Source organism: Filicampus tigris, chromosome 12 (genome assembly GCF_054856515.1).
Source record: "Filicampus tigris isolate MCC_2025a chromosome 12, RoL_Ftig_1.0, whole genome shotgun sequence".
Classification (NCBI taxonomy): Eukaryota; Metazoa; Chordata; class Actinopteri; order Syngnathiformes; family Syngnathidae; genus Filicampus; species Filicampus tigris.
Genome location: NC_141228.1, coordinates 18249914 through 18277744, shown reverse-complemented (window position 1 = coordinate 18277744; position 27831 = coordinate 18249914). Strand labels below are relative to the sequence as shown.

The window sequence follows — 27831 nt, the reverse complement described above, 5'->3', positions numbered from 1 at the left end:
TTTTTTTTTTTTTTAACAAACACAATGTGTATTACAATAAACAATATCAGAATTATTATTATACATCAATGTTTTGGTCATATTAGCTTACGCTAAAATGAAGGCAAATGAACCAATGTTTGTAACGTTTTTAAATATGAAAAATGGCAGTGTATAATATTGTACTTTATGAAACATTTAACAATGACACAATTAAATAGAATCTAAAGCAATTAACATGTTTTTGCCCTATTTGCTTCAATTCAATGGACTTTGTGCTGATCCTTCTGCTGTGCATGTGGTGGCCACCTGGGGCCAGTGTAATACACACATACAGATAGACATGCCCATGTCTCAGCTCGCTTCGCATTGATTTAGGCACCTTCCAAGACCTTCTCTCTATCTCTCAATTCTGACCTTAAAGTGAGGATTCTGACTTTAAAGTCAGAAATCTTTATTATTCTGAGAATAAAGTCAGAATTCACGCTATAAAGTCAGAATTCTCACTTTAAAGAACAATTCTGACTTTAAAGTCAGAATTCTGAGAATAAAATCAGAATCCTCACTTTAAAGTCAGAATTCTGAGATAAAAGTGTGAATCTTGCCAACCTATTTTTTTCCCCCCACACTGGCCCTAATCCTTTTCCGTAGGAAACACAACACATCAAACTTTTGTACGTTTGTTTATTGTCATTATATATATTTTTTCAATAAATACTCAATTAAAGTGCAAAAAATCATAACAGCAACTCCATGCAATGCATAACGAGATCAAAACAGAGCCTTCACAATCAGGCAGAAACAGTGTATGTACACGCACGCACGCACGCACGCACGCACGTACACACGTAGGAGTATGGTAACACAAAACAAGGACAGCAACAGTCACTTTGGTACAAGTCAACGTTTGCAAGTGATTTTCGGCTCTTGGGTGTGTGTGTGTGTCCACCAGTTGTACACACACAGTATAATTTCATACATGTTTAACATGGCTAGCATGCCATATTTTTTTGCATACAGCCATCACGTACGTCACTGTCCACAGCGGCAAAGGGGAAATAACGATGCTGCTAGTTTGTCATTGTCGACGTGCGGGTGCTGGACTAAGTGCCTTCTGATGAGAGCGGGCCGGCTTCCCCGTCCCCAAAAAGGACAAGAGCATGTTGAGTGGTGCACGTGACAAAAAATATCAGTAAAGTGTTTTACGTGATTTAATTCATTATGATGATTGACAAAATATAATGAGAGTTGTAAATGAGATGTAATTTTACTAGAGTAAAGATCTTAAAATTCAAATGATGACATTCGTACTGTGAGTCAAAAACGTTAACATTTTAGGAAAATAAAGACAAAAAGGTCATAAAACAAACTTTCGAAGTATGTGGAATATTGTAATTCATGTGTGTGCGCCTTAGCCACCAGGGGGTAGTTTAAGTGAATCAAGTGAGCTGTAGTAATATTAGCCATTTTTTGCAGACGATAAAGAATTTATGCCCGTCAGTGTTGTTGTATTGTCTGTCTACATGCGTTTCTACACCGTTTGTGTTCGGATAGCCATTGATTAAAGGGCTCTACCACCGCAACGTTGATGCATTTTGCAACATGTGTTAGCATTAAGCTACTAGACTTCAAGCCAAAGTTATGGGGTTGTTCTAATACATAACATGACATTCTCTGTGTATTAGTTTGACAAAAACTTAAACTTGTGTGAAGTGAGAAGACAAAAAAAGGAGAAATGTTTTAATTATAGTACTATTTACTGCTCATCGCCTTTTACAGATACAATTTCATTTTGATTCTAGTTGTCTAAAATGGTGTTCTAGCACCACCACATGCTTTAAATGAATTTTCATGTACACGCTGATCTTATTTTGGTTCATTAGCAGTAGTATTATCCTTAAGTGAGGTTTATTAATACCAGTAGACACTGATTTACTGGCCTTTCTTTGTTTAACACTAGTGTTGTATTGCAGGTCAAGTTGAATTGTTTTAAAAAAAATAATAATAAAAATGAAAACTACATTTTTTTAATACAATAACATTTTAACAAAATATTATGTAGTGTTGAATATTGACTTAATAGTTAGTAATGGTGTATTATGTTGGCGGTCAAACTCACCCGTTTAAGAAACTAAAAATAAGAAAAATACGATTAAACTTGTTCGGATGGCCTTGTTTTGTTCCCTTTCCTTTTCTAAAATGAACTTTTTGGGGGGAAAGATTAAGTGTGAAGCAGGTCACATTGACCCGTGAACAGTGTTGGTAAGAAACAACTAAAACATTTGGGCTCAGTGACAGCAGCAGAAAGGCAACAGTGTATAAGCGAAAATAAGAGGATGATTCAACTGTAGCAGACTTTCCTCCATATTTTACATTCAAAAAAGTAACGTTCAGTGATACAGGTACGCACACATACACATTCACACACACACACACACATAGTAGTCGTTTGCATTTGTTTAAGGCAGCTGGAGGAAGGTTTGTATGACGTGCGCAGACACACACCATCTCACAGAGCTTCTTTTAAAGTTACTTTTCAAAAATATAAACAAGGAAGCCCCACATATTCACCTGTTCGGCATTGGTTTTCGCCTCCCCTTTGCCGCTATCTTGTGGTATTTACAGGCAATTACAACCCTTTTTCGGGGCATGTTAATTAGTCACGGATATCTGCTGTCGTGTTAGGCGGTCATGACTTTTGACAGTTTCTTTAGTTTTCACACAAGTAGAGTTTGAAAGGAATTTCGGGAGCCACCGTCTGTCTTTTTGTCGAATTTAATTTTGGTGTGCTCAATGATGATGAAAGCTGCCAAGTACGTTCGTTTCTTGCTAGTTTTGATTTAGCGTTTTATACTGTTTGATTTTTAAACGTGTGACTGTGCCAGTTGCAGTTCAAGTATGATATGCTCCACATTTCTCATTAAGTCTTTTATCGTTTCTAAATACGAACTTCCAGCGAGATGGTTTAGGGTTTTATACAACTTTGATATTTTTGTGCTAGTTAAAGAATGATATGCTCCTCGTTCAAGTTAAGAGTGCGTTGTTTCGAAATGCTATTTTACAGCTACGTTTTAACGCTATTTGATTCAAAATTTGCGCTCTTCATTCGTCACTCTAGCTGAGAGTTGTTTTATTGCTTCTGAATTTTAGCTTCTAGCTAGATGTAATTTAGCGTTTCACACAAGGAAATTTGTGCTCCAATAAGATGATCCTTTGCCGCCATCATGTGACATCTTGGTGTCAACGACCAATGTTGAATTGAGTCGCGGAGCTTCATGTAGTGCTTTGCCGCTAGCTTGTGGCAATTTGGTGCTAAGGAATGATGTTTAAGTGGGTTGAGGAGCTTTTTGGGGCATTACAACCAAATAAAAACTTTGAATGTGGGGGTGACAATTATTAGCAAATTTTCACATTTCCCGGCAGGGCTTCATTGAAATCAACTTTCCATTTAATTTCATTTTACACTTGCGTGAGTTGCTGTGCAAGAACGACTGTTTGTCATTTGTCATTCAAGTGTTTAAATGTTACTTAAAACATAGCTTGACCGGATCGTAAAGGCTCTGCTACTCAGTATACTGATGCAATGCAAAAGTTACAATGAGATGGTGCGCGTCTGTGCTGTCATAAATGCAGCACTGGTCAGTCCCGAGCGGAACATTCTACTGTCCCGCTGTGATGTGAGGTTCACTATCCTTTCCAATCAGAATAAAAATCCTTTAAATAATGCGATAGATGCCTAAAAATAATCTCTCCAAAAAAATAAAGAACAATCTGAATAATAACAATTAATCTGTAAAGCGATTTTGTTTCTTCAGCTACATAGCGTGACTGTGATATAAATATAATATAAATGGGTAACAGCCTTTTCCATATAGACCCAAAAAGGAATCATCTACGTGCTCCCTCAAGACTCCAAACTGACCTCTGATCAGCATCAGGACGAAGCGTTACGGTAGGCGGCGATGTTCCAGCAGTTGAAAAGGGATGGTGGGTATTCCTTTTTTTTTTTTTTCAAACCTTTGCCATCTTGTCGAGTGAAGATTTGCTGCCTCCCCTTTAACGTCCTGTCCCGCTATCTGCTTGCTTTTAATGCCAAGACTCTGATTCTGACTTCTTCTTAACACTTTCCTCACGTCATTCCTCTCAGCGGGCCAGCGTGGTGATCAGACTGGCACACATCTCAAAAAAGTCCATGGTGTGCGAGCCCTGGCGCGGGGCGAGCGACGGCGAGCTGCCGCACAGCGAGCCCGGCAGCGACGAGCTGAGCTGCGGCATTTCTGCGGCCTGGCCGGCCGAGTCGATGCTGAGGCGCGGCCGGTGCAGGCCCGCCGTCGAGCCGGACCGCTGAGGGGTGGAGGACCCTGACTTGAAGCCCGCAGCCTCGATGATGTCATCTGGGACGCAAAGGACAGGGTGAGTCAGTAATATTTTGTCGCATTTTGAGGTAAAATCTTTTCTATGCAAAATGTATGAATAAGTCCTTCCACGCCATAAGGATTTCTCTTCTACGCTCTAAATGAAAATAGCACAATGTGGTTAAGAGCTGATAGGCAACAATGCACGCGTGATGTTTTTGTCACCAACCATCGATGCTCTTGAAGTCGAGGAGGTAGGATCTGTTGTCCACCTGGTAGAGCTGCAGGCTCATTTTCACCAGGTTGCCCGTCACTGGGTTTTTCCTGCGCACTCGCAGATGATACGGGTTCACCACCTATCACAGAAACAAAGTTGTGGTATGCATAAAACGTTGTATTAGACCAAGGGTGGGCAAAATATGGCCGGTGGGCCACATAAGGCCAATCACGTTATACAGTTAACGCTAAGGCGCTAAGGCATCTGTTTCCAAAGTTTTAACTTAAGTGCCATGATTGCAAAGTACATAAACTGTCCCAGTAACTGTTCCTGATAAACAGGAGTGCAATTAATAAAACTCTGTTCACAAAGCTCAACTATAAGGACCTCAAATGTTCCAAAAGCATGCAATAGAACGTGCGAAACATAACATACGGTATCGAGAGTCGCGATACTTCATCAACGCGTCGATACTTGGTATCGGCATAAAAAGTATCACGATACATCGCGGTACGATATTCCTATTCATTTAAAAATAAACTAGTTTACATAATTAATACACACTTTAAGTCCCCGCCCCCAAAATTAGCCAGCCCTGTATGAGACATTCCCGCTCACCTTCCAATCAAAGCCCAGGTGCTTCATGGCCCTGTAAACCTCTGCCATGATGTCATAGGGCCGGCTCTGGCTCCGGATGCCCAGGTGCCACTTGGCCTTCTTGACAGCGAGCGGCTTGGGTCGGGTGGTGTTGAGGGCGTCCAGGGGGCAGCGCGCTTTGGGGCTGTCGGCCAGCAGCGGCGGCATCCGCTCCGGGTGCGGTTTGACCCCCGGCGGTAGCGGCATGCCCTCCTCGATGAAGGAGCCTTGCGGCGGGCTGGAGGCCAGGTAGAACTCGCTGGCCTGAGTCATGATGCGCCGGTTGTCTATGATGAGGTGATAGGCCACCGCAAGCTGGTCCTGCGTGGGTAAACAGACGATGACGGGCTAAACGTGGCTCTTTGGTGACTAAAATATGACGAGACGAGACTGGACGATATCATTAGCATGTGGTCTGTCAGACGTTCAAAATGCATGACCGGAATTGTTCCGATTTTAGAATGTCGGTACTGAATTTTGATTCCTCGTTAGCCGTGCGGAAGAAGCACAAACGTGTGCGCACTGCCACAGTAATTGCCAAATAAAATGTTTTGGTTCTCGGCTTATTCAGGAGTAATGTGCATTTATTCCAATTTTACCACTTTATCTGTGTGTAATGCATAATCCTTAGTAGTCTTTGCTATTGGGTGGAAACTTAACTTAACTTAATTTAACTCAAATTGACAAAAACTAGACTAAAGACTACGACAAAGACGAAATCTAAAATGCCTGCCGAAAACAGGATTGTTGGAAAGAAATGGAGACTATCTCGCTGGCCGCTACCTGAGGATCACCGCTGAAGAGGCTGGAGACCACCTCGGATTCATTGCACTCGAACTTATCGCACACTTCTTTGACAGCCTCCTCGTCCAAGACTGTGGTGTCGTACGACGGATCCTCGGGAAACAGGTAGCCCGGCAGATCCTGTTTGAACCACTCGTGCTCCCTAAGAAGAGGAAAATGAAATCAATGAACTCCTAATGTTAGGGAGGGGAGGGGAAAAATTGTTTGATTTTGAACTGCTCGCAAGCCAATGGTAGGGCACGTATAGACAAACGACCAGCCACGCTCAAATTCACACTGAATGGACAATTTCGACTTTTCCCACCCCTGCACTAGGGTCTCCACCTGATGTCCTTGATGGTGGCTCTCTTCAGCGGGTCCACCTGCAGCATGTGCATCAGCAGCGAGGCCACCGAACGCGTCAGGTACTCGGGGATGTAGAACACGCCCCCTCGGATCTTCTTGAACAGCGCGGGCACGTGCTCGTCATCGAAGGGCAGAGTGCCACACAGCAGGGCGTACAGGATCACGCCGCAGCTCCAGATGTCCACCTCTGGGCCCGCGTATAGCCTGATGACAAGCGTGTGTGTTGTTACTTACTGTACGTAGGCAAATAGCAACTAACACAGGTCAAGAGCATTCATTGCAGTCTTTATGGAAGTGTTTTTTAAACTGGGGTTCCCAAACCCCCACAATCAGTGAATCATAGCTTGGATGTCAAAAATAGTCCCATATAGTGGTGTCGCCCCACACTGTTGTCATATTTCTGAATGAAATAAGATGACATCCACCACACACGTCCGCAAAGCGCAAAATATGTCTGCCTGGGCCTCAATCAAATGCGTCACACCACGCGCACCGCAACTTAGACCTGCTTTTTGCCACCAAATGGCCAGGTGGGGAAGCTCTGTCTGCCGGAACGCACAGCGCGGTTTACTAAATTTACAAACACGATAAACTAGACTTGCTTTAGCACAAAAATGAAGATGCGCTAAAATGTCAGATGCTCCAGGGTCATGGCAGCTCTGGTCGCCGGAACACCCAGCGAGGCGCAACGAAAATGAAGAAAGGAAGAAAAAAAATAGGACTATTTCGTAACAGTGTAACTCTTTTCTGAAAATAATGAATATAGCATTACAGTTAAGGGGTTTTTTTTTAACTCAAAAATAGACAACTTTTAATTCCGCGGCATTTAGTGGTACGCATAGTAATTATGTTTAATTATATTTATGTAGGGCGTCTTTTGAAAATTGTATGCCCTGTAAGGTGTCCCTGGACCCAAAAAGTGTGACAGCCCCTAAAACAAGTCATTGAAAATAACGAATGGCTGATGTCACTAATCAGGCAGGTAATGACACACATAGACACACCTTCCCGAGATGACCTCCGGGGCGGCATAGTTGGGCGAACCACAGCTCGTCCTCAGAAACTCTCCATCGGACATCATGTTCGACAGACCTGTCATCCGGGCAAACACACACAATACTGCTCATATATCACCGACCAAAACTAAGTATTACCATTTTTGTAAAGGCAACTTTTCTGGGGCAGCCAGACGAGTTTATGAGGTGAAAGAGCACGCTTATATCTTTATCCGCCTTTACGCTCCAAGTCTCTCAGCAACAAAGCTCGCCAATCCTCTCTGCGCCTGCCAGGGCCTCAGCCTAACACTCTGATACCAGACGCCCCGCTATGTGCTGACCTTCCCTTATCTTTCATCCCCGGTGTCCTTTCACGCTCCCTCCTACCGCTTGCCAGTCTGCGGCTCTCCAACAAAACACACCCCCTGAGTGTCCACCCCCAGGCCCACCCCCGGTTGGCTTCCTATCGGATGACACTGGGCCTCAAGGCGTCTTGCCAGAGATGATATGAGACCTGCTTGTTGCTAGGTGACCCCTCACATGCCTGCTGCTCGCATAGGAGTTTTGAGAAACGTACTGACCCTCTTTGTGGTCAGACATGGGGAATTCGTACGTGCTGTAAGTTGGAACGCAAGACTAAGTTGAACTAAAGATACATTATTTGTATTTGTAAATAATTACTGTAAAAAAAAAAAAAAGAATCATCACACAATAGTGGTTGTGACTTACTGTGATAAGTAATACTGTAAACCCTACTTATCCGTGGTTTGGCATGAGCAAATTAGCAGATTTTTCGGGGGGGGACCTATCATCCATTATTTGCTGTAAACCTACAATCTATTTGCTGTTTTTGTGCTCAAGCCAAAGCCATGTCGCATAATATTGCTTTGGCGCCATGATGGGCGTCTAACTGTGAAGTAAGGGGAAGAGCTTCATTTAGCCAGGACATAGCCTTATCTAATAGAGCAAAAGTGGTCTGCCACCATCTTGTGGCATCTAAAAGGGAGTTACAAACCTTTAAGGGCGGGTGTCACTTGTGTTTTTCAGTAGTACTAAATTCAATTAACTAACTAAATTCAATTAACTAAATTCAAACACCTAATGAGACGGTAATGGATGGACTGCCAGTTTGTCCTGATTTTGGGGAGGAAGCTGTCTTGCGCACCATTAAGATAATTAAAAACAGGAGTCCATAAAAAATAGGCTAGTTTTGAAAGTTTCTGTTCGAAAAAAGAAATCCTACCAAAGTCAGCGATCTTGGCATTCTTGCTGGCGTCCAGCAGAACATTCTCTGGCTTGAGGTCTCTGTGGACCACCATGTGTCTGTGGCAGTAGTCCACAGCCGAGATAATCTGCTGGAAAAGGCGGCGAGCCTCCGTGTCCTCCACCTGACAGATGAAGGAGAAGGAAAACCAAGAAGGGAGTAGGGGAAGGTTACAAAATGTTTAGAATGGAGTGTCATGTTTGGGTTTGGCTCATAGGTTTGCTGTTCGTGTCAGTGGTAACAAAGTATTAATAGCTTTGTAAAGGCGGAAACAACAACAACATTCCCCCTTAAATGTCCTTCAAGTGAATAACTCTTACCCGTCCATGTTTACAGATGTAGTCAAAAAGCTCTCCACCAGACACATATTCCATGACCATGAAGAAATCTGTTGGCGTGCTTATCACTTGGTACCTGAAACACATATTAAGCCAATCAGTTTTCCAAAACTGGACAACCATTGATGCAAGGCTCCTGTCTCATCCCAAAGCCTCTTAATGTATCTACTGTATGTATAATGCTTTAAGGCACTGAAACGAAAAGAGCAAGGCAAGGATGAGCCGTGATGTCCTGCTGCTGAGTAATGATTATGAGATAATAAAAAAAAAAAAAAAAAAAAAAAAAAAGGTCATAGGAAATAAGAGCCCCAATCTCATGAATGGCTGCTCGTGGGAGGTTTGGCCGTTCATCACCATCTGCGGGTTCATTTCACGTCGGCGCACACTTGAAGCCTCTTGTAAAAGTGTGTTTTGAGCGCAAAGTGTTTACATCAGCAGCAGCGATCCGCAGCGTACCATCAGAGTTTGTATATCTGCCATAACATGCGGTGTGACGGAGAGCTGACCCTCAGATGGGGCCTAAAAATAACATGGAGATTGTCGAGACGCGCTTTGCCAGAAGGAGAGAGCGAGGAAGGGAGAGAGAGGAAGCAGGCAATGTCAAAGGGAAAATTTCTGTACAAAAGGAGCCAAGGTGATGATTTAGCCATGCGGGGAGTGCTATATTAACTTGAGCCGACTTGTCTGCGTTCGTTCTACCTTGTGCGAGCCTCACGGGCATGCTTGCTGCGGTGCAGCTGTGGTAAACAAAACAGCAAGGAGCATAGCAAATGCTACAACAAGCCAGTCAAGCTGACGTTCTTCACTCACAGCTTGATGATGTGCGGGTGCCTGAATAGTTTCAGATTCTGGATTTCCCGTTTGATTTTGCCCACCACGTCCAGGCTGCGGATCTTCTGCCTGTTAAGGATCTTCACTGCCACTTTATGGCCCGTTAACTGGTGCTCCCCGACTAAGGAAACAAGATACAAAATAGGCACACGTTAGAGATGAAGCAAGGTGCTAACATCGTAAGGCAGCTTTATTTATACAGCGCATTTCATACACAAGGTAAAGGATAAATCACATCGAGCCAAGTCGGGGTAGCGATGTTGCTCCAGCATTGCAAAGTTCTTCTCAGCCAGTAACTCTAAGATGCTGAGGGTATTGTGGGCAAGTGCGTTGTCATGGTAAAGCAGCCAAATGTTGTCCAGTCACAACCTCACCTCCTCTTGTAATAGCTGCAGGATTTCTTCGTAGATGTGCAGGTTGATTGCCTGGCGCAGACCGAAGGGGAAAGCTTCTAGTTTATAGTTTGGCATTTATCTTTTCACAGCCCTGGATCTTGTCTGACACACCTTGTATGTTGTTGTGGTAGTGTAAAATTGCATCATAGAGATTTTACTGTTTTGAAACACTTATTTTGACATTTTAGATTAGCGGGTGAGGGCTAGTTGGTTCCAAGGAGGGAGTAGTTGCTAATGGGTTGTTTTGGAAACCTGTTGCACAGCTTTTAAGAGGATTTATGTGCCTAAAAAAACTTCACTTTCAACCATCAATTATTAAGCATTAGCACAAAAAGGGGAGGGCTGTAAAACTAACTGTTAGTAACACTATAAGCAGTTAGCATCACCTTCGGCTTTATTTATATTTAAGGCTAAATTATGTGGAATACGTCTTCCTAGAACGTATTTGAACATAACATTATAGTAACGTGCTGGACGTTTTATTATATTGTAGCATCATGTCCGTGTGAATAAATGTCTTGTTACAATGACATTCGGCCAATTGACAAGTGAACCTCACAAGGTCACAAGTGGTCAAATAGCTGACTCGAAAAATGTACGCGTCTGTAATTTAACGTAATATGTGGATTTTCTCCTCTGATTTATAGGGCGTTTAAATGGCTAATTTGGCAGGCAACACCGTGAGACGCTAGACTTTGTGTCGCGTTAATTAGAAAGGAAACTATCCAATTAATCGCAACGGTTTATGACAAACTAAACCGATGTCCTTTACCGCAACGCAGGCGCTAAAAACATACGACACCAACTCATAAAACTGGTATTACGTGTGTCGTTTTTATGTTATTATAGTCCAGGCAAATCCACCTGCCCCATAGAAAGCGAGTGATGATGGTCTGTTTTAGTGGAAGAATTTGACTTTCAAGCCAGCATATTCTCGATGCGCATTTACGCTAGGGCGATCTTACGTCGCTAGCGTTACTCGGCGGAGATACGTAAAACAACTAACCATTGCTAACTTGGATTCCACACGTCCAAAAAAGGGGAGGAGGGGGGTTCGCGTCAAGTACTTCCCAACCGAAACACACACAAACATATACACCCCAAAAATAAACGCGACTTAACTCTTCACTTTGCCGAAGGTCCCCACTCCGAGCGTGTCGCCGAGGATGTAATGGCCTATCTTCACCCTGCCTTCGTGTTTCTGCTGTTGCCGCTCTGCCATCTTCCTCCGTTCCGCAATGGTTGGGGGCTCCGCTGCGTTACCGCGGAGGTGGGCAAGTGTGGGTGGGTGCGCTCGACTGTGAATCAGCTAGGCGCGCGGAGGGAGGGGCGCTTCGTGTCTTTGCTCGGGGAAGACGGATCTTCACCGATGACCCCGCCTCTCTCGGCTTTAAAGGTGCCTATCAGCGGACGCACTACTACCACACGTCGTTGCCTTTACAGCAAGTTCACCGTACGCATAAAAACAAACGTTCCACCCCCCGACAAAAGAAAGCGTAATATTTGACTGTAACATCCTGTACACGCGCCCATTCACTCTCCGAGCATGACTGGTAAACCAAATCCAGCGCAGTTGGACGTTTCGAGTTGGAGTAATTTGGGCTTGTGGCCACTAGATGTCACCGTAGGCCTACACTACTGTCTGACATTAATGGGGGAGTTTGCAAAATCACATTTGCTTAAAGTTTAATTGTCCGTTTGTCATAAGTAGTAGTACTGTATATTAGTAAAATAATCCGTGGCAAAAATCAAATAAAAAAACTCTCTTAATCCATTTTGCCCATCTAATTTGATTTTTAAGAAACCGCCGTGCCAGAGGATGAACAACCAATCAGAAACAGAAGGTCTGATCGACAAGGTGTCAATCACTTGCAAGTGCACTTGTGGACACACTCATAGCCCGTCACACCTGCAGCCTCATCCTGACCTGTTCGTTTGGGCTTCGGGAGCTTAGTTGAAACAATGTTGGAATATCCACCTCTGGGGGGGAAAATGCCCATCCCTCATTTGTTAATAACTGGGCATAAGACTAACAGCCCACAGAGTGTCAACATGCTTTGATATGCAAAATTATTATATTTTTGACCGATGGGTGGCGCCCAAAAACGCATTTTTCTTTGGTGCGCATATCATACCGCACGTAACCACCGGGGGCGCAGTGACCACGTTTAGCTGTCCGGGCTCATCCATACCGGGAAGGGGGAAAAAGTTTTCCGTGCTGGGATGGAGGCGCTTGAGGGCTGAGCCTTGTGGATAGTCTGCTGGGGAAACTTGAAGAGAGAGAGAGCAGAGGCAAGAGGAGGAGGAGGCGGAGGAGGAGGAGGAGTAGAAGAGTGAAGGAGATATAACAAGAGCGTCTGTCGTTGTGCGCCTCATTCCTCAATAGAAATGCAAAGTGGCGCTTGGCTGCCATTCTTTTAGTACTTGCCGGTGCCGAAACCCCAATACGCCCCAGTTTGAGACTTTTTTTTTTTTTTTTGCTTTTATTTTTTTGTGTGTATATATATTTATATATATCTTTAGAAATTTGTTGTTGTTTTTTTTTAAGGACTGACAGTTTTGCCCTGTGCGCGCGCGTCTGTGGGATTCGGATCCGACACGAGTGGAGTTGTCCAATGCAAAACTACATGTATGAAAAAGCCATGGCACAAGAGACAAGGAACGGGGGAAGCTCAACGTTAAACAACAACAACAACAACGGTGCCGACAACAGCAAGAGGAAGCTTCTGGTCGCCCTGGACATCTTCTGTCTTCTACTTGGTGCGTCCACAACTATATTTAACTTTAAAAAGAGAACTTTTTTTTTCACTTTATTAATCACTTTTGTCTTTTCTGTTGCATTCACACTTGCTTCCGTGGTTTGTAACGGCTGTCAATCAAAAAGCTTATCGTTTCTCAAAGTAATGCTGGTTATCTGCCAATTTAATGTGCTGTAGCGTCTTATCATGCAGCTCCAGTCCAACAGATCCTCAAAAATGCTAATAATAAATAATGCATTGTGTTTTTTTGGGTGTTTTTTTAACTGCTGCTGTCAACGCATTTACACATCAGCATCTGACCACTTACTCTTTTTTTGCTGCTTTCCTTGCCACAGTGTGTCCCCAGGGGGCATACATGTTTTGAAGTGTTGTGACCTGCCCTTTAAATAGCACCGGTGCCCCCATCCGCTTCCAACCCCTTGTGCCCCCTCAACTTGGGCCATTTGAGCAACCCACTAAAAGATCCAAAAGGGTGCTGTTCCAGACAGAGCTCTCCATACTGACAAAATATTGTAAATATTGTTGAATTATGACGTCGCTGATGACCGCTTGCTGCGTTTGTGTGGGTGGTCCTGCTTTGTGTTTTTATTTACGACTTTTAAGTTTCTGTCTAGTTGATACAGTTAAATCACATCCAATTAAATTGACGTTTTCTATGTATAGCAGGGCCGGCGCAATAGTGGTTAGCACATCTGACTCACAGTCGAGAGTTCTCGGGTTTGAATCTCAGCGCTGTGTGGAAGTTTGCATCTGACCTCTTCCCACATTCCACTATGCAGATTGTTTTATTTGAAAACTCCAAATTTTCCATTGGTGTGAATGGTTGTTGTCTATATGTGCCGTGTGATTGGCCGACAACCCCCCCGCTTCTGTCACCCAGCGTCAGCTGGGACAAGCAATATAGAAAATGAAGGAACAGGATCTGTAACATCAAACCAAATTCAAAATTGGTAGTTAATATTTATTTGTGGGGGGGTTGCACTTGTTGTCATTAGGATCATGGCTGAGCTGGAGCCTTTCCAAGTTGACGTTTTGCAAAAGATGGATTACACCCTGAACTGGTCGCCAGCCAATCGCAGGGCAACGTTTAGACAAACGACGATTCACATTCACACCAAAGGATAATTTAGAGCATTCAATGAAGCCAACATGCTTTTTTTTGTAACACATGCGAACTCCACGCAGGAAGTCTTGAACCTCTATTAGGAAGGGAAATATGATTTAGCAGGTGACCTCTTATAGCCAATAAGCCAATTGTTCTTCTACTTTTTCATCTCCGGTAACCTTCAGTCTGCCTCTCTTTCCGAAAGAATTGCACAAGCTGCGCTCCAATCGATCGCTCCGCTTCACCTGTTGCCAAAGCGCCCCGTCTCGCCTCCTCTTTGAGCGGCCCTGTGCCTAATAATTGCTTAAGCATGTGTTGCGGCACGAGGGGAATGTCTCTCCGATCCAAGGCGAGGACCCTGTGTCTGAAAGAGCAGGTGCGAGTCCCAATGCCAAAGAGCACTTTATGGAAAAGGAATGGAGGAGCCAAACGCGCGACACGGGCAACCGAGATGTTACACGTTTGTTTTTACTGCCTTGTCTGAGAAGCTCACAAAGTTGTTGGTTTTTTCCAAGAGCTTTAAAGTGTTTCATCTGCACTTGTTAAAAAAAAAAAAAAAAAAAAAAAAAGAAAGAAAGAGTCACACAGATGAGCTCTTCCAAGCGCACATGAAACACATTTCCTGGCTACACTGACTTCCTTGGCTTGTAAAGATTGAAGAACACACACATATTCACACATGCTCTGTGTATGAAGAATGCCCCCCCCCCCCCCCCCCAAAAAAATGACATCATTTCATAGTCTAATAGCAGCCAATTCACACTCAAATGCTGTCAAAACTAACTATGGTTAATGTTAAACTTGAGTTTCACTGTAATGCTAGCCTTAAGTTTGACCTTTTCTTTGTATTCAGGGGACAAGAATGACATTAGCAATGAAAAGGCATTTTGGGTGTTAGAATATTCTAACAAGCAAGAGTTCATTTTGAAAGAACTTCCATAAAAATACACCAAAGAAAAGCAGATTTGGGACATGCCATACCTCGTGTATATTAACACAACAGACACAAACGGCCACTTTTCTTTTGTCATGTTAAATGCAATCTGGTTGCCCCTTGGCGATTGGTTGGCCCATTTTTCAGTGGTCCGGGCTGGGACAAGGGGGGGGGGGGGGTTGCAGGGATGAGAGGGGGGCTTAAACAAAGGTGGGGTGTGGGACAAGGAATGTGGGTGTGTGAAGGGCCTCAGATTGTCCCATTTATGTGTTGTAGAGTGAAAAGGCGCACGCTATACATTGACGCGTTCCATTCTTGTTTTTTTTTTTTGTTTTTTTTTAATGTCAAGCAGCAACACAACCTCGGGCAAAAAGAACATCTGAGGTGCCCCGTAATCACACCCGTGGGTTCCTTTTTTTTTTTTTTTTCTTTCTCTGGTAATCACAGCTGCTAATGATGCATAAACACAGCAGGACGGACACACACGCACATACATTCACAGACTCACAAACACGCGGCGGCGACCGCATTCTCCGAATCTGGCTTTGCGATCTTCCATTCACTTCTTTCGTTGGGTCTGCTTCTTGCTATTATGACCGGCGTGGGGTTCTGTTTGTCTCTGCAATTACGCAGAAGTGGGACCGCCAGTTGTGACATGTCATTGTCAGACACAATTGTCCCTTCTCCCATGGGGGGTGGGGGGCCGGATGGGTGAAAGCTCGCAGAAAAAAGGTCTAAAATTAGCCATGTTTGCATTTTCCACGATGCAAGAACTTCGGACCGCACCGTTGTAGATGGAAGCAATGCAAACACTTTAAAATTGTTACCTCCACCAGGGAAGTTGATTAAGTTTTAGTGCAGATCTGGATTTTGGAATGACTTTTTTTCATCGATGCTTAGGTGATGATAGTTTAGTCGATGTTGCTTGATCGGTAATGCCATTGATATTTTTTTTTTTTGTTCTTGTCAACACCCTGTACACGCTTTTGCCTCCTTTTTTTTAGCAAGGCGTCCGTGTTGTTCATGCCAAAATACGTGACTGGCAATAAATCAATTTCAATCCATCATCATCATTGTGCAGTGGTAAAGTCGACATATCGACTAGTCGTTCTAAGGCTATAATGTTGATGAAAGCGAACAAAATTTGTACAAAAATTGATACCTCACCAAGGAAGGCAGAGTTGATTTTGTGTAAATTTGGATGGAGTTGTGGATCCCCAATTGTCCCCCTCCAAGTAAATAGTGACTGGATGGGAGTTCTCAAATTAACTTAGTAGTTAACGTAAGATTATCTTTAACACCTCGAAGGGATTCATTTACAACACGCAAGTCTCAACATTTCAATTCATCGTTTGGTGGCTGCTGCTGTTTTGGTTAGCAACAGAGTTCAAACGAGATCAGTGTATTCGTCTCACAGTTGTTCCTTCCTTTTTTTTTTTTTTCCCGATAGGTTGAAGCGGGTGTCGATTTGAAGGAGGCATTTATTGTGACTTATTGTGGTGCCTTGTCTATTTGAGGGACGGCCACTGTTTGAGGAAATATAGCTCGTTTGTGTTGCAAAGTACCGTGTTTGTTTTTTTCTTGTGTTCAGTGTCTAATTCATGATTCTTATTGGGAAAATTCATTACTATATCCGTGGTGCTTCTCCGTTATATAGGTGTCGAGCCGAATGAGGATTTTCCAAGATGTCTACATGCTACTGAGAGACATTCTCAGTCAACGTTGGGCTGATGGTTGCTTGTTACGTGTATCAAAACATGAGCCGCAGTAACCCTTTGCCAAAAGGCGTTGGGCACTTTGATGAGTGATATACGGGGAAATTAGTAACTGCAGTTCAGCCTTTTAGCCTTGAGGAATCAGCTCAATGAGTGTCCCCGGGGACATTAACCTAATACAACCCACACTCCACCCTTTCCACCCATTAGCCGCCGTAGCACCGCAAGCAGTCACGCAGCGCCGCTCATTAAAGCCGGACAGCTTTGACCTCTCCGGCTTCTCGGCCACTTCAATCCCGAGCTGAGCTCCGCAAATATTTCCTGGAAATTCTCAAATTCTTCATCGGCCAAGCCGTGACCATGGCGCTCTTGATGTGACATCTGGTGTCATTTTGGGAGTGAAGCAAAGGGCACGCGATGGTGTAGTCAGAGGTGTACTGTAGTGGGCTGCGTTTTTGTGGCCTTGTACGGCTCAGTCAAGAGTTGAAAAGAAGTGGGTTGACAGTTACAACCTGATAAGATGCATTCGCTGACACTTGGAGGTTGGATTAACCTTTGACATGATTTGTTTGTTGCTTCGCTCCAAGCGTGGGATATTGGGGAGTAACTCAGGGGCTGGTACAATTTAGTTGAAAGTTTAAGAGAAGTGGCGTGATAGAACGCAGATACGACTCGGTAAAGACACCAGACAAGCTCAATTTCAGCTTGGGTTAAATGTTCACCTGAAGTTTGTTTTTTGTTCGACTTTGTGTAGCTCCAATTCCCCTTTCCTCGAACTTGGACTGGCCACCTCTTAATTATAGTACATAGTCATTCATGCTCGCATTCACATCATCCCTGAGTGGGAACGGAATCCACGGTGCTCAGATGGAAGTCAGTCACACTCTAAAAGCAGTTGGGTTTAGAGATAAAACAATTTTGGGTCAAAAAAGGACAGATCCACTGGGGTCAATTTGACCCAACTTTCTGGGTTGTTTTGCAGAAAACAACCCCAAAATGGGCAGTATTGTACCAAATGACCCCAAAATTTGGGAGGTGGGTCAAATTGACCCAATTTGTGCTTTGGTTAATTTTTGACCCAAAATTGTGTTCTTTTTAACCCAACTGCTTTTAGAGCGTGCAGGCGAGTGAACCACAACATTGTCAGTGACTTTTGAAATCCCCTTTGTTGTGGTTAAAATTGTTCCATTAAATGTTAAAGAAATATAAGAAACAGAAAACAGTTAAAAGTAGTGATTTGGTGTGAAAGGTTTTGAGGGGTTTTTTTACATTTCAGATTCTTTTTGCACCATTAATCATGCAATGGGTCAAACTGACCCAGGAGCCTCCTGAGAAACCAACGTAACGTGGATTTAAATTTATTTTTAACCGCCTTTAAAAGCGAATGAGGTCAAAGCTGGTTGAGAAAATAGACACATATTGTGACCACATGCCTGCTTTGTGACATTTGCGAGACGCACCGCAACAAAATATGCCGCCACAATCGTCAGGATAAAAAATATGTGGATCATGATATTTACATCTTGTGAGTTGCGGTGGGCGTGTTTATGTTGCGGAGTCCTTTGGCATCGTGTTATGCAGCAGATCGCTGTATATTTCGCTGTCGTGGTTTTGTGTGGGTCTGAGTGTGTGGCATCGTATTCCATCATTGGCTGGTCTGTCGCCTGACTAAAATGCTTGAACCCCTGGGATATGCGTGTCTGCCAAAGGCTGCTATTAGAGGTGTGAGTGTGTGTGTGTGTGTTTGGGGGGGTGGGGGGGGGGCGTATCCCATGGCTTTATGGGTGCCCAGAGCTGTCATTAGATGTAGTCTGAAGTAATGTTTCCCAACTACTGGTCCGTTTGCCATTTGGTACAGAAACTGAACAAAAAAATATAATTTATAAAATCAGGTGCATCGTCCTGTGCCTCTGTACACGCTAAAAAACAGTTGGGTTAAAAATAACATATAAATAATGGACGATTCACTACCTGGGTCAATTTGACCCAATTTTCTGGGTTGTTTTTGCAGAAAACAACGTAAAAAATGGGTCGTTTTGTACAAAACAATCCAAACATTGGTCTGTTTTGTCCCCAGAAAAAGCAAGAAGGTGGGTCAAATTGACCCAATTAGTGAATTGGTCCATTTTTGACCCAAAGTTGTGTTATTGACACATGTCAGACTGCATACCTACAGCATATAAAATATCGCTGTCGGGTGGAAACGTCACGTGTCTATATATGGTGAATTTCATATTTTTCAGAAATTCGTGCCATTTATCCGCCCCCATGTCGTCTGTTATTTTTTACACATTATTCGCCAGTTTGAAAGTAGCTTGAGAGCAAATCTCTTACCTCTCTTGAACACTCAAGTGTCTGAGAAATGCTGCTTTTTCCTCACTCTGCAGCTGGTGCTCACTGTGCAGCGTTATGTCACCTCAAGATCGAAAGCCTGGATGTTAATGACTGAAAATAGTCTGTTTGGATACATTTACGTACGCTTGTTCTGTTAAAAACGAATCACTGTACTGCTTCAGTGCAGAAGCAACTGGCCAGCCACGAAGGTAAGTGCGTGCGCATTCATTTTCACCTATTAAACTGCCGAGTAAACAGTAAGATTTTTTTTTTTTGACATCTGTTCCCGTGTGGTTGCCGTAGAGACAAGTTGACCGTCTTTTGACGCTCAAAGTGTCTCCTCTTGTCTATTTGACACTCTTTGTCTGCGTTCACTCTTTACAGCGCATCTGACGTTTGCCATGTGTAACAATAGTCTTTACGATCATTTATGATTACAGCCCTCTCAGGTAAATACACTCACGAGTGCTTATTTAGATTGGTGTGCAATTACACCTCAGTGCCTCACTGTAAACTTTCGTGTGTTTGTGTGTGTATGTGTGTGTGTGTTTGAGCTTTTTATTGCCTTGGCGGGATCTTAGCTAGCTCAGGATGTCGATACTCCCACAGAAGCTTTGTAAACCTTTTTGACACTCTACCTACTCTGCTAATACAGCATGTGGACAAAAATTTGGGGACATGAGGCCTAGCACACTAAAATATGATGTTTTGAAGTGTGATTGTGGGAAGTTGGGGAGTTGTAGTTCATCCGAAAGGTGTTTGCTGGGTTTGTGATTAGTCAAGAAAACGGTTTCCCAAACCTTTCTCGCAGTTGAAGTCATCCAATTATAGAGGCAGCACGATAAACTAGTGGCTAGCAAGTCTGCCTCACAGTTCGTGGGTTCTGGATTTGAATATTGAATCTTGCCTATTTGTCTAGAATTTGCACACACTCTGCGACCAGTGACCCTACTAAAGTCTTCTAGCTTAATGCTAAAACAATGGGAGCCACCATTAAAGGGCTAACAAATAGCATCATTGTTGCTGTGTTATAACCCTTTACACGAGTTTTGAGCGCAACTGGTGAAGGTGCACCTGTCGACAGATATCATAACAATAAACTGGCATATATTCTTTATCCTCACACAACTAATGTCAATGCACCTTATGGAGGAGCTGTGCAGCTTCATGTTAAACATGTCCATATTTATGTATTATGCTGGCCAATGCATACACACTAGAAGGAGCAGCAGCATGTTCATTGAATTGAAGCCAAAAAAAAAAAGTTTATAGAATTATATTTTAGAGGGATATTTTTTAAACCATTACAAACGTTTTTATTGCTTATTTTTTGGGGTGGAGGCTGAAATGGTTTTATGTCATGGAAGGATGTGAATGACAGTGTTTCGTTTGGATCAATGAACCAATTAAGAGACTTGTGTAGATCCAGTCGCATGATATGAGAAGAAGCCTATCTATGCACTTTTAGTCTCTAGTGCAGCAGTGCTTGCCAGAGACCAAGCTGCGGTCCTCGCTGCATGGTTGTGGTGCACCATGCTGTCCCAGCCTGGGCCTCCCTGTTGGTACACAGGCCTCCCTTGTCTGTCACTTTCTCTTACTACGCAGCGGGCTATAATCCTCTCTGAGTGTGTGTGTGTGTGTGTGCATATTGTGTGGATTTAGAGATGCTATGTTTGGGGTGCGGGGGTTGGGACTTTTCACTGTTTCACGGAAGACAATAAGCCTTTTGATGCATCTCGGAGCTCCTTTGTTTCCCCTAATGAGGACCAACGGGTCTGTGGCAGACAGTTTTGGTGGGGCGGGGGCGAATATGTGAATGGCAGAGAAGGACTCATGGCCACTTGGTGATGTATCAATAGTTTGTTGCCGCGACGAGCCACATTATTATTGTTAGCTGGAGGGCATCTCGTAGCACTTATCTGCTCGGCTGTGGCTAGCTCTTGGATGCTAATCAGCTCTGTATCTTTATTAGCGAGCATGGCCTGATCTGAACCTTGGCCAGTGGTGGGAAGTAATGAAGATACAAATACTTCATTACCGTACTGAAATAGTTTTTTTTTTTTTTTTTTTTAGTTATCTGTGCTTTGAGTATTTATTTTTCTGATGACTCTTTATTTTTTGTTACTTTATTTGAAAACAGACATCAGTCACCAAAATTCCAAATAGCAAGAGATAAAGTCAACCGGAGTTTTAATCTCGATTGATTGAGATCTTGGGGACTTACAATGCACAAAAAAGAGGGAGAGCAGCGAAATGGAGGAAGATGAACACAAGGTGCTTTAACGACGATGACACATCAGATTGGGAGAAGCAAGCTAATCGTTTTCCATGTTATAATGTTCTTCATGTTCTTCGTCGAGTGCCAGCCTAAAAACTACCAGCTTCTTCCATTCCAAAATTATCTGGAAAAAAGTTATCATTAGCTAATTTAGAATTTTTGGGTTACTCACTTCATAAAGTCGTTCAATGCTACGGAAACATTGTTTCAAGACTTAGCCAATGCTAGCTTGTGCTCTGTACAAAAACAGAAAAGGTTTTTTGTAAAAGTCATTGAGTATATAATTGACCAGAAACTCACAATTACTTTTTACTTTTGTATTTCAGGACCTGTATTTTTTTTATTTTTACCCAAGTAAAGGAGTTGAATCAATATTTCAACTTCAACCGGAGTGTTTTTATTTATTTTTTTTAATGTTTTTTAGTGTTTGTAGTTCTACTTTAGTAGAGTTTGTGAGTACTTTTGCCACCTCTGGTTGTCGTCACTGAGCCTTATCCTGTTAACATACAAAGAAGAACTCCACACTAACCATTGCACAGATCGTTCACACGCAGGCTCTGGTTTGACACTCATTGTTCGCCCGTGATCAAGGTAATGAGGAGCACATGAGGGCCAATGGCAGACAAGAAAGGGAAGGAATGCCCCTAGCCGTTATCCTGAACACGAGCGTCGGGTTTCAAAGACGAGTCTAGCCCTCCTCTCTGTTGCCGGACTTTCGTCCCTCGGGGCAGCAATGCCATTATGGCATCAAGAGTGCAACGCCCAGTCAGCCAGTCAGCGAGCCGGCCCACCAAGCGGCCAAATAGCCCGATGCGGCCCGCTCAACCCGACCCCCTTGGGCGCTGCTCAGATTTCCCCTTCATAGAAGCAGCTGAGCGCTCGGCCTGCCCTTTCAACCACCACCGTGGCCCACTGATAGTTGATCTTTTTTTTTTAAAGACATTATAAATATCCCCTTGCCTCCCTCAACTTGTTAACAGGGGGAGCGGATCTGATTTCCAGCAAAACAGCAGCGTGGGACTCTTAAAGGAGACGTTTTATGCACTTATTGCACAATCTAAAACAGTTTCCATGCCTCAATAACTTTCGCAATAATTTTGTATACGGCTTACGTCGGTTTGGTCTATCTAGGCCTTAACAGCAGGGTGTACCTCGCCATCAAGTGTGTACCTAACTGTGGACTCAGTTTTTTTCCCAGTGAGTTTTATATACATAACGGTGGGCTTGCTCTTGCCAGCAAGTGTATGTATAGCAGCAGGTTGAATCTCGCCCACAAGTGTGCGCCTAACTGTGGGCTCAGTTTTGTCGGAACAGCAGGTTGAATCTCGCCGACTAATGCATGCATAATTCGTCGGTGGGCGTCTACAATTGGGCCGTGTTCGGTCGCCTGGTTATCATTCTGCGTTTCTCGGGGGGCTGGCTCTCGTCCTCTCGCCGGCGAGTGTGCGCAACAGCTTGCTGCTTGCTTCTACTTGCAGAAGCAGAGCCAAGAGAGTGGGGGGGAAAAAGAGAAGCACCCGTAAAGACAATAAAAGCACTTAAACTCAAGGAGGCGGCAGTGAGTATGCGATGCGTGGAGACATGTAACCTCTGGCTATGAGTTGAAAGTGGCTCTGGATCTTCACCCCACTGATCATGACATCGGCAGAGAAACGTTGGGAGTTGTTTTGTAAATTAGCCTCATTGCTATTGTATGTTATGTTGCAGTGGGGCAGAAGGTTCATTTTTAGAAATAGGCATGTAACAGAAGGTTTACTTGGTAGTTTCATTTAACTTTTTTTTTATTTTACACTAGAGGAGTGGGAGGTACTGTAGAGATCCTCCTGTTTTCAAATCGACTCAGTTTTTCACATTTTGTTCTGTTTAAAGTGCCCACAAGCCAACGGAAATACAGGAACCTGCTGCTGAAAGCCCCCTTGAGAGTGTCCTGGCATATGCCTGCTTGGATAAAAAAAACAAAAAGTAAAAATGGCATTTACTCTTGTCAATAAAATCTCTCTGAGTAAGCACATGCTGCTGTAGTGGCCCCCCGGTTGCCACATGGTGGGAGGGGCAGGACAGGGATTCACTCTGTAGACCACTCTGCTGACCTCAGCCGCTGAGCCGCTGCGCGGTGTGTGCACGTGTATGTGTTTTGTGACCTTTCATGTGTGACACACATCAGGAAACAAAAGCTGGATTTAATACTGCATGGTTCAAGTGATAAAATTCCAACTTTTTCTTTCCCAAGTGGCACAGTTTGGAAATGTGCCACTCATCTGTCAAGGCACAACCGTATTTTTTTGTATGCGGTGGTGTTTTATATTGAAATTATATTTGTGCAATTTGGGCCTTGTTTCTTGAGTTTTGTGCATATAAACTCAACCAAATAGGATGTGTCACTTAAAATGTATGTTTAAATAGACATACAAAAAAAGCCAAACATCTGATATAGACATTAAATCAGAATTGGCCGCTTGGACCTGCAGTGTAAATCCAGCCAGCCAATTGTAGCAACTGATCGTAGAGTCACTCATGCGTGTTTATTATACAGCAGGCGAACCACAATGAATATGTGCAAATAAGGTCTGGGGTTTGTTTGCGACAAGCCGGGTTTGTGTGTTTAGACTGCGGGAGACTTCAGCGGTGAGCATCTCAAAAATGTTTGCGGGGTCAAAATCTTTGCAGACACTGCCAGTCAAGCCACAGTCATCCACTCTTGACACCCACGCGGGCCCACACAGACACAAGACGCAGACGCGGCGACACAGGCAGTGGAATTCTAGAGCTACAGTATGTGTGTCATGTCCCTCACCTTTAGTCTTCCATGATTCTGCTCACTTGCGCTCTTGCACCCTCCACAAAGGCCACACACAGTCGCTCGCTGGCTGCACTTGCGACAGTAGGTCGATTTTTCAGCTATCTGTCCGAGACGACTTTTTACTTGAACTCCCTACATTTAAATGTGATCTTGGGGACTTATAAGGTGGTTAAAACAGGGACAGCAGAAATATACCGTTGAGGCATCCGAACCAGGGAACATGGTTGTTTTGATAGAATAAAAGCCTGAGCCAAAGCATTTCACAGTCTGTACTTTTTCACTTGTTGAGTTGAATCAGTACTTCTATTTCCAGTATACAAATATTTATATAATATCTTAGATATTTAATGTGTTCAATATTTACGACCGTGTGTGATGACGATATGGGGAAATCTGACATGACTCTGTAAGCTTTGACGTGGAACAGAATGTAGCCAATCGAAGGAAAACCCTGGCTGACGAACAAGGAAGCGGCCTTTTAAAAAAAAAAAAAAAAAAAAAAAAAAAGTAAACCGAAAAATGTTGTCCCTGATTTTTGTAGAAAAGTGGGTTCCCCAGACGGCAAGATCCAGAGCAAGTATTTTTTGACGACATTGGAACCACTGAGGAAACATCGGCGCAACATACCTGGCAGTTTCTGTAGAGGTTTTATTTTTTATTTTTTTTGCTTAGTTTTTAGATGGGTGGTGGAAAAGAATCTTTGTGTGTTGAGATTATCGGAGCACACCACACAAAGTCCATTTAAAATTGTTAAATGCCTGATTATTTTTTTTTAATCTTCGTGTATGCGGTCTTAACAGACAAACAATCTTTTAAGATCTGAAATATCCGCGTATGTGTGTGTACCAGGCCGACAGTGTACACAGTGTGAGTACTTTTGCCACCTCCGTGACCACAGAATAGAAGTGAAGCATCCCAGGTTGAGAGCACTGAGACGGATTTATTGTGCACCCCAGTTTGCTCACCAGTTCTCCAATTAAATTAAAAAAAAAAAAAAAAAAAAAAAAGACAGATAGAAAGAGACATGTCGTGACCAGAGTGGACTGACAATAAAAGCAAGATGGAACAGTCAGCGGGGATTTGGCAGAGATCCTCTCAAAGCTAATCCCATTGTGTGCGAAGGAGCGTGAGGCGGGATGCACACAGGGATGATATTAATGCCTTAACAGCATCAGGCAAGATCAGCAAGCGCACTTAGATATGCTTTCAAGGCAAGGAAGAGCTTCATTTACTGTAGATCAGGGGTTTCAAACTTTTGGGGTCCAGGGACTCCTTACAGGGAGATTTTTTTTTTTTCCCAAGGACAGTGTCATCATCCTAACGCCAATTCATCGCCATATCAATCAAAAAGCTGCCTGTTTCTTTAAAAAAAAGTCATGAAGTGATGATGAGAAATGTTGTTTTTAGGGGGGGGGGGCAGCGGAAGGTTATGAGAATAAAGTTGTATTTTTTTCAACATAAAATTGTAATACCATGATATTAATGCCAAAGTTTAACGAGGTAAAGAAAGTCATATTTTAACAGGTGAATTAAAAAAAAATACAACTCTATTCCTAATGTATTTATTTCACCTTTATGTATCCAGGTAAGGCAATTCAGAACAGATTCCCTTTAAAATGCGAACTTTCCTGCAGACAGAAAACACATCGACCAATTTTTGATTGAAACCACAGCTGCAGATAACATTAGCGCTAGTACCACTTTCCTTTTAAATTGACATTTCGCACGATTTCCTACTGAATTGATACATTTCCTACTCTCGCGCCGGCACACACATTGAATGGCCCGCATACAATATCCGCACACAGAGGCCACTTTTGAGTGTTTGGCTTTAGTGTTGACTTAGTTTACGTTGCATTGAAAGCATCGAGTGACTTTGAATTGCTGGAAGTATGTCGGGTTTCCTCACGAGACTGGGATGGGCCTGGATGTAACGGAGCTGGGGTACAATGACTCACTTTACAAAATGTGTACATCTTCCACTAATTACAGCTACTTTTCGTACAAACAGCTACCAAGTGACAACAAACAAAAAAATGTATGTTTTCTCCTGTTTACAGATTTTTTCCTTTTACTACTAAGTGAGAATAGGCACCAGCGTCAAGTTTTTCCACATAGCAACGAGCTACTGATTCCAGGACAAAGGGTGTAAAGTTTGATTGAGTGGAGAAAGATGAAGTTGAGCGGCCTCCGCCCATCGCTAGCCTTCCACCCAATTGTTCTTTCCCCGCCTCGTTCTTTTTCGGCACAGGTCAGTTTGTCCCGTTTTGAGAGAGGGGACGCGGAAATCCTCCGTTAGAGCAAACCACAATGCGGCTTCTTCCGCTGGGCTCCGCCCCCTTCCCCTCCCCAAGTCGCCTCTCGCGCTGGCTGACGTTCACCGATGCTTGCTATAATCGGGATATATCGTTCTAATTCTGCTCCCGAAAGCCGCCAAAGCCTATTAAAATGTGAATAGCGGGCCCAGAAGGGTGCTGCTCAGGTCTGAGAACTTTCACTGCTCCACGGGGATATTCGTATCATGTCAAGTGGAATCCATTTGGAACATTAACCCATGTAAGACCAGCTAGTGTTTGCAATCCTCGTGGAAAATCCCGTTAACAGAACAGTGCCAGACAACTTGCTGGACTGATGACAAATTCGTGTTTCCATGTGATTCGATTGGCTCTTTAGCCAATCTATTAAGGGAACCAAGTACAGCGGTACCATGGATACACCACTGTCTGTTGACCCTGGATTATGACTAAGACTGAAGGAGGATTTAATGCTGTTAGTTTCTTGTTTACACATCATGTCAGCACATAGCCTATTATGATGTCACACCGTTAAGGTATCTGACTCAGCTATCGCCATCCTGCTTACCAGAGGTTGGAGACACGAGGCAGACTCAAGTCACCGACAGTATTTTAGGACTTGGGACTTGCTTGGTAGAAACCTTTAAATTCTTTGACTATGTATTTATGAGACCCAACTTGACTTGAAGTATGTGACTTGACAAGCATTTGAAAATCTGCATTTTCAAGATGATGCGCCGTTTGTTTTGTTTTTGAAATTATATTTTTTGTGTAAGACCAACCGCAAAACTGGCAACCCACCAGTAGGCCGGTGCTATGGTGCTATGATGCTAGGAAGCAAATATCATGGAGGGAAAGCCGAAGATGATTACATTTGATTTCCAATATTCTGTTTTTGATCAACTTGGGCAGGAACGAAAGAACGGCAACATGCAAGGTTTGCTCAAACATAAGCGACACAAGAACTACGTATCGAATTTCATCCATCAGTATGAATCCCACAGACAGGCAAGCTACGTTAATTTCTCAGTTAAGCTAACAGATAGCGGGTCAAACATGAACTAAGCTTCATGACGGTTATGCGTTTAATTGAAAAGACAATAAAGTGATAGACAATACAGACACTGGTTTGGGACCATTATCAAATTATGCCATTCGCAATGTTTCAGTACCGCTAACTAATCCAAGTGCAGGTGCTGAGCGTAAAGTAGCTATTGTGAGAATATGTGTTGTGACTCAGCAAGATTGTATGACTTACTTACTCAACTTGCTTGATAATTGTCACAGTAACTTGGGACTTGCTTGAAACGTCAACATTTAAGCCTTGAGACTTGCAGTATGTGATTCACTCCCCATCTCCTACTTACGCTCACGCAACCAAGCCGAGCTGAACTAAACCGTCCCACGGTAGAAACAGGATAAAGCACTTTTCTTTGTGTCTGCCGGATGAGCA

The 27831-nt window shown here is 43.3% G+C and overlaps 2 protein-coding genes across 3 annotated transcripts in view; one reads left to right on the top strand and one right to left on the bottom strand.

Annotated features, from left to right (window-relative positions):
- Positions 1-646: 646 nt before the first annotated feature.
- On the bottom strand, positions 647-11592 carry prkaa2 (protein kinase, AMP-activated, alpha 2 catalytic subunit). The gene is made up of 10 exons (XM_086047318.1): positions 11282-11592; positions 9744-9885; positions 8916-9009; positions 8575-8719; positions 7341-7428; positions 6316-6540; positions 5971-6133; positions 5170-5508; positions 4564-4690; positions 647-4373 (listed from the first exon to the last, which is right to left on the bottom strand). Exons 1-10 carry the CDS (start codon positions 11379-11381, stop codon positions 4123-4125), a joined length of 1674 nt encoding a protein of 557 aa, XP_085903444.1. The 5' UTR covers positions 11382-11592; the 3' UTR covers positions 647-4122.
- The window catches only part of plpp3 (phospholipid phosphatase 3), a 46733-nt gene continuing 21543 nt past the window's right edge, over positions 2642-27831 (top strand). The window contains exons 1-4 of one of the 2 annotated variants that reach the window (XM_086047320.1): positions 2642-2792; positions 3855-3966; positions 4127-4392; positions 12708-12919. In XM_086047320.1, the coding sequence (XP_085903446.1) occupies positions 4364-4392; positions 12708-12919 (241 nt within the window). In that variant the 5' untranslated portion in view covers positions 2642-2792; positions 3855-3966; positions 4127-4363. The remainder of the gene's footprint in view (positions 2793-3854; positions 3967-4126; positions 4393-12707; positions 12920-27831) is intronic. The other variant, XM_086047319.1, reaches the window with a different exon arrangement.